The sequence below is a fragment of the Macaca mulatta genome, chromosome 8, assembly GCF_049350105.2.
Source record: "Macaca mulatta isolate MMU2019108-1 chromosome 8, T2T-MMU8v2.0, whole genome shotgun sequence".
Lineage (NCBI taxonomy): Eukaryota > Metazoa > Chordata > Mammalia > Primates > Cercopithecidae > Macaca > Macaca mulatta.
In genome coordinates this window covers 71,261,117-71,268,489 of record NC_133413.1, presented here as the reverse complement: position 1 = coordinate 71,268,489, position 7,373 = coordinate 71,261,117, and the positions used below count along the sequence as shown (strand labels likewise).

At 33.3% G+C, this 7,373-nt stretch overlaps 1 protein-coding gene across 2 annotated transcripts in view; it reads right to left on the bottom strand.

The window, feature by feature from the left end:
• Window positions 1-341: 341 nt before the first annotated feature.
• RAB2A (RAB2A, member RAS oncogene family) overlaps window positions 342-7,373 on the bottom strand; it is a 103,425-nt gene continuing 96,393 nt past the window's right edge. Inside the window, 2 exon segments of one of the 2 annotated variants that reach the window (NM_001193860.2) lie at window positions 342-1,808; window positions 3,836-3,904. In NM_001193860.2, the coding sequence (NP_001180789.1) occupies window positions 1,713-1,808; window positions 3,836-3,904 (165 nt within the window). In that variant the 3' untranslated portion in view covers window positions 342-1,712. 2 annotated transcript variants of the gene reach the window in all.

Genomic DNA, 7,373 nt, shown 5'->3' with positions numbered 1-7,373 from the left:
ACTTGAAAGAAAAAGGCTGTACTACAAATACCCACCAAAATAGATCTTCTCTCACCTTTCCCTCTGCCCTCAAGGAGATAGTTAAAACAAAACTATGATAGCATTTGGTGATTTCCCACAGGAGTACTGTCAAACTTTTAACAGAGTATTGCTGAATCTTCAGGGAAGACCTGTAGAAAGTTGAAGGCCGTGAGTGAAATGAAAGTAGTTTCAGAATTAGAACTTCTTTATGCTTTTTTTCAGGCATAAGTGCTTTTGTGCTGGTTCAAGAGTAGAAAACACTTGCTTACATTGCTTATACCATCAACAAAAAGAATTTCAATATAGTGAGATTTGTCACATTTTAGCAAAATTTTTAAAAAGGGTTGAGTGTTAAAACATTCTGACCCTTTTAAAAAACATGCTTCAACACATGTAAAAGCTGTAAGGGGACTAAAAATACATTAAAAAAGAGGTGGTCATAATAAAAAAAAAAAGAACACTTTTATACATAGGATTTTATTTTGCACTGCTATAACAATTTCATTATAGACCAAGGGAGAAAAAGAAAAAAAGGATAAAACCACCACACTGAGTAAATTACTAAAGCTTTTCTACTTTGTAACAGTATTTTTCCATCTGATAGATTTATTGTCATATCCCCTTCAAAACAGACAAGATGCTTACCATATTTAAAGATTATAGAGGTTGCCACCGAAAGAAAAATTTTACACAGTCACTGTACATCAAGGTTGAAAAACTGTCCTGCATGAAAAATATACTTAGAAATCATGTGAATAAAAGAAAAAAGAAAACATTATTGTGTTTAAGGAAAGATTAAAGTCCTCATAATGTGCCATCTAAATGTGGATACTCATTCTTCTTGGAGTCGCTAAGATGTAGGAATTTCTTGCTTCTGCCCTTTTCACTCATTATACTGTGTTTTTCTCCAACAATATTCGTTAAGGCAAACAAATCCTTTTCTGAAGAGGTCTTAAGGAAATTGTGGACAAAGCAAACTTTTGGCATTAAAACAGGTTAACATATACAAAGCCTTTAGTAATATACATTAAGCATATTTCTCTTGGACTAGTGACAAGAAAAGATGAACATGCTTGTTAACAATGTCAAAAAGTTTAAAATTCAGTGTCCAAGCAATTCCTAACAATGCTTCTGTAGCTTTAAGCTCTAAACAGTATAGAATTTATGCAAATGCATTAAAGAATTCAAGCTTGGCAAATTACACCCAAGCAGGTTATTAAACTATATATACAGAAAGTAAATGATAAATACAGAATTAAAAGAGTCCTTCTGTTCCTTATAGCCTTGAAAATTGACAAAGTTTTTGAGGACAGTTCTATAATATTAAACATTAGGTAACCACAGGTGTTGGGAAACCTAACTACACAAACCGATTTAAAATACTCAAGATGACTTTGTAGTGTTTAATACAATTCAGTTCGTAGTTAAGGGCACAAGACAACATTTAACAAAAATAATCACATCAATTGACCTAGAAATCAAATGCAAATAGATATGAATACAATCTCCAAAATCTGTCTTTTAAGTGAACATTAACCATTTATTCAAAGTTATACAAGAATTTGAAGGATTAAAGTCTTCTGTGACATAAAGCCATTTCAAATAGTTTCATGTCTCAGCTGAGCAGGAGGAGAGGGGGTGAAAGAATAAGTGAGTAGGCCCCGTTGGGCAGCTAGACAGTAAAAACAGACTCAACAGCAGCCGCCCCCAGCCTGCTGTCCTCCCTGATTGCCTGCATGTGTTGCATTAGTAGCAGCATGCTGAGGGCCAATTTTAATGCCATTTGCCTGAAATAAAAGAGAATAGAACAATAAATATGACCAGACACAACCAGACGATACAGTTTAACTAGATTCTTAAAAAACTCATTTAATTCTTTATAATACAATTTTATCAAACAACTGAGAAAAATACAGTAAGTAGATTTTAGCAAGAATTAAAACAATCTCTCTTAAGGGCTGTTCCTTCCTTTTAAAAACACTGTGGAAATGTTCCTGAAAGTAATTCTTTATCATACCAGGTTCGGGGTAAACAGATATTGGATAATGCTGCTTTTCAGGAAATTCTCGTAATGCAGAAATCGTTTAAAATAATTATTGCAAGTAATCTTTAAAGCATAAAAATATCCAAAGTCCATGCTGCTTTAATACAAGGTAAAATCTTTTCACTAGACAGTGTTTCTGTTCCATGTTGAATCAGCTGTACAGGCTAAGGGCATATGAGTGTTCTGTGTCATCAATAATTTCTATGATCCCCAAAGACATGGCAGCTTGCCAAGAACCCACACACAGAGTAGTTCTTTCATTCATCAAACTCACACTTATGTCTTAACCCTCACTCCCTCAAGTGGATTTTACCTAAAAATACAACACTTTGAGAAAAGTAATACAGTAGCTTCAGAAATTAAGCTCTTAAGGAAACTTTACGTCACAGTAAATCTCAGATTTATAGTGCTTGGCAGTTGTTCTGCAACAGTAGTAGCCTTGGGGTTTCTGGCACTAGCTCAGTATTGACAGCAGCTGATGTGGTTTCTTTTCGCTCTTTTGACTCCTCTTTAATAAAAAGCATGCCCTATGGCTCATTGGTTTTGCCCCCTCTGGGCTGGTAGCAACTTCTTGAGGAGTCAAGGAGTCAGCCTTGGCATGAGGCCAAATAAATAGCACGGCCTGTTGGCTCCTGACAGCACATTACAATCAAAGCTGCATAAGGCACGGTAAAGCAGTCAGCTACTATATGAAACCAGACAGAAACAATGAATGTACTCTTTCAGATAGAGGCCCAATTACTGTTCAATTTATATGGCATTAGTCTCTGAATGGTGTCACCTTTAAACTAACTCGAGAAGTACTATCATATAAGCGCAGAAGATAGGATTGAGAAACTATATTACTCCAAATTAAACAATGAAAAAATCATGTACTTTTTGGAAACCTTAGGCAAACTGCTGTTTGTTTTAGCAGAGACTACTGAAGTAACAGAGAGCCTCATTAATGTATAGGATGAGACAGACATACATAATGGCTTTCTAACACAATGCTTTTCTAAGTGCAACTGGGGAGAAACCAGGGCTTTTCTTTCAGAAGCCAGAAATCTTAATACAGCATGGCAAAAATATTTATGTGAAAATAAGTATGCTACATCCACATAAACATTTTGAAATAAAAACAGATAAATGCAGAGTGGGGATGTGGGTCAAGTGATGATCTTTGGTGAACACTGAAATAGATGCTTCAAAGCTTTACATTTTATCCTAATCATGTTGACCAAAACAGTATGAAAATAACATTACAAAAAACCCTATGCCAAATGCCAATTATATACATATATACACACACACACACACACACACACACACAGATATATATATTTAGTCTCCTGAAAACATGCTATGCTATATTGGGAGTAATTTCCAAATTTGGTATTTCCCTCTTTCATACCAGATAACAGAGAAAGCATCTTGCATTAGTACATAGTACATGCATTTATATACCAGATCATTATTCCCAAAGCAGATGACACCATATGGTCATGTGGATAAAAGTGGATTTTCTTTTCTCTTTGGGGGATTTATATTATTTTGCATTGCTTGCAATGAATGGATAGGGTCACTTACTTTAATCCATTTCCATAGATAAAGTGTTGTTCTACTAGAACATATTTAACTACTATACCACATATACCAATTTTTCAGTTGGATGACTGTAAACCAATGGTGTTAACTGATTATCATGATTGATTTTAGGATTAAAAAAATTATAAAACAATGAAGTGAATTCTAAATTAATATTGACCAACAATATTTATATGTATATACCTCATTATTAATGTCAAAGACTCCTTCTTGAATTTTTTCATAAATTTCTTTTGCTGTATTAATAAATGCCTGAAATATAGAGAAATTGGTTCATATTATATAAAACCAAAGCAATAAAATAACATTATATATGCTCTATAGAATATCATAATGTTCAACATATGAAAGTCAGTTGATGTAATACATATTCATAAAGAACAAATAAAGATATTAATATAACATATTAATAAAGAACAATCAATGTAATACATTATATTAATAAAGAACAAGCCCACATGATCATCAATAGATACAGAGAAAGCATTTGACAAAATCCAACATTTCATGATAAACTCAACTAGAAATAGAAGGGAACTCCTCAACCTGATCTAAAGAATGGCATCTAAGAAAAACTATACCTAACATCATATTCAAAAATGAAGGCTGAAAGCCTTCCCCCTAAGATTAAGAACAAAGGATGTATGCACATGCTAATTAGAATTACAAACAGCATTATTCACAATAACCAACAAGTGCAAACAACAGAAATGTTCATTAGTCAATAAAAAAAAAATTGGGATATTCAATTAGAATATTATTTGGCCATAAAAAGGAATGAAGTACTCATTCATGCTACAATGTGGATGAACCTTGAAAAACTGTGCTAAATGAAAGAAGGCAGACACAAAAGGCAACAATACTACAACTCCATTTATATGAAATGTCTAGAATAGGCAAATCCATGGAGACAGAAAGTAGATTACTGGTTGCCAGAAGCTAGATGGAAGGGAAAATGGGGAGAGAATGCTAATGAGTATGAGGTTTCTTTTTGGGGTAACTAAAATGTTCTGGTATTAGATAGTGGTGATAGTTGCATAACTTTGTGACTAGACTAAAAACCATGGAATTGTTTGCTTATTTATTTATTTATTTATTTATTTATTTTTGAGACAGAGTCTCACTCTGTCACCTAGGATGGAGTGCAGTGACGTGATCTCGGCTCACTGTAACCTCCACCTCCCAGTTAAAGAGATCCTCCTGCTTCAGCCTCCTGAGTAGCTGGGACACAGGTGTGTGCTGCCACACCCAGCTTATGAATTGTATATTTTAAAAGGATCAATTTTATGGTATGTGAATTATATCTCAAAATAAAACATCATGACCATGAGAGGAAAAAAGAATATTGGAATATGAGAATAGCACACAGAGAAAAACACATATGTAAACTGCATAATCCTCCATGCAAAAACTAGCTTACTTTTGGAGAATACAGTTCCACACAGGGCCTTTTTTGCCATGATAATATATTATTTAGTATATAGTTTAAGAGAGCAAAATCAAAGGATGCTTCTGATAAAGAGATAAAAGGCAGCTCAACTTCTTTGCCATTAAATTGTCAAAATAAAAAACTAGTGTTGGAATACTGTAGATCAAATTAAGCCTATAAATACCAAAATTCATACACAAGCATTCTCTATGTAAAATATTTAGAAATTCTATATAAATATTACCAATGCTATAGAAGGCATATACAAACTCTGAATAGGCTCTAAACTATCAGATTTGACAGATCACAGATAACAGTACCAATCAATATAGTAAAGTCCTCTTCAATTAGCATTCTATAAAAATTCACAAAAGAAAGCTATACTCCATTACCACTGATACAGACCTAATTCAAAGTTTAAAAAGTAAACAGGATTCATGGAGAGGAACAAATCATACCTTTCATCTTTTCTACACTGGAAACATTTGACTGCTGAACTTGCCATCAGAGCTTTTGTTTCCTAATTAACAGGACTGATATGTTTTCACCTTTAAAGGCCTTACAGCTCCCCAGAGTAATCAATCTACTGCAGCTCAATTACTGCACCAAGCACACACCAGTCAGTGAAGGAGATTTGAACGTCTGCGGCAGGAGCACAGAGATATGAATATGCATAAACTCTAAGTGGCTGATCGAATCATCACAGAGGGTCATGAGAATTTGCAGCAAAATAATGAGAAGAATTAATCACTACAGATTCACAAGGCACTTAGGATGCAAGTGCGCTTTTCATGTATGTGCTGGAGCTAAACTGAAGAGAGAACTGGCTTTCAGCCAAGTATGAATTGATTCACATTCTTCAAAATTGAGGTTATCCCTATAAATAAGGAAAAACTTAACTTTATTTCCAATAACACGTCAATTACTGTGATGGCTTTAGAAATCAAGCTAACTAAATACTGAAGTCAACAGATACATAAATTCACAGGGCTGGAGGTGCTTCCAGGAGCATCCACATGTGCACATTTCACTACAACATTACATAGAACTACAAGGCCCCATAAGTGAATTATACTTCATACAAACAAGCACTTTTATACTACAAAAGTTATTATTAAATTTGTCAATTTACATAAAAATTGCATTTTTGCCCATCTGGTAATAAATCACTTTAAAAACGGGCTTAAGAAAGTGATGCTATATAAAATTTCATAAGTCACTACTAATTTTATTACCTAAATAGTAATGAATACTTTATTAAGCACTTTTAAGCATAGTTGTACCAGATGAACTGAGGATGTACATACAGTATTTTTTATCTGAAAGGCATGCAATTAACTTCATTATAACTGAAATACAACAAATAATAACAAATAATCTTTGGATAATGCTACATTACTTGGTCGTTCAATCTCTGATTACACATTACAGACAGTAAAATCAAATATTTTCTACCTCCTAAGCATATTATAGAGGATACAATACAAATGGGTTTTACATACCTCATGACAAACATTAATATTTAATATATATTACTAAGTGATTAATGACTAATTTTAATGAGTCCTTGGCGTTTGAAACCCAGCCTGACAAATGTAGACATTAATATACCTGTTTTAAAAGTATGTGGCTATTTGTAATAACACTAGGCTTTGCACAAACATACAAAAAATAAAATACGTGGCTATGGACTTTGAAACTGCTGAGTTCCTAAATATAATGAACATTAACCAAATACTATCAAGGCTTATGAGGTCAAATAAAAGTTCTAAGGTAAGAGCCTTGGGTATCACAGACAAAATCTCCTCCACTTAAGATGCAAAACATTTCCAAAAAGATGAGAAATATATATGTATACAATACATTGGCTGGGATTTTTAAAAATTGATCATTTCACTGTATTCATTAAATATCAATCCCAAATAAAAACTTTTTAAGGTATGGATGTTTCTAATCCATCTTCAGATCACTGCATTCCATATATATATATAAAGTACAAAAATACATTTTAAGTATTGCTTGGTAAATACCTCAAGGCAGTACTAATGTTCTTCACAGAATTAGTTTAATTTGAATGGTTAAGCTATTCCCTTAAAAATACCTTATCTATAGATATTAAACATACTGTAGTTTTGAATCTCTGGCACAATACCTAAAATAGCATAGGTACTTAAACTGCCTTTGTTAAACTCAATTACCCTTAGCAAGGAAATACCTACAGGGTAAGGTAGGCTTACATGAAATTGCTGGTTTCTTTTTGCTTATGTGCATCTCTTTGGGGGCAAGTTCTTT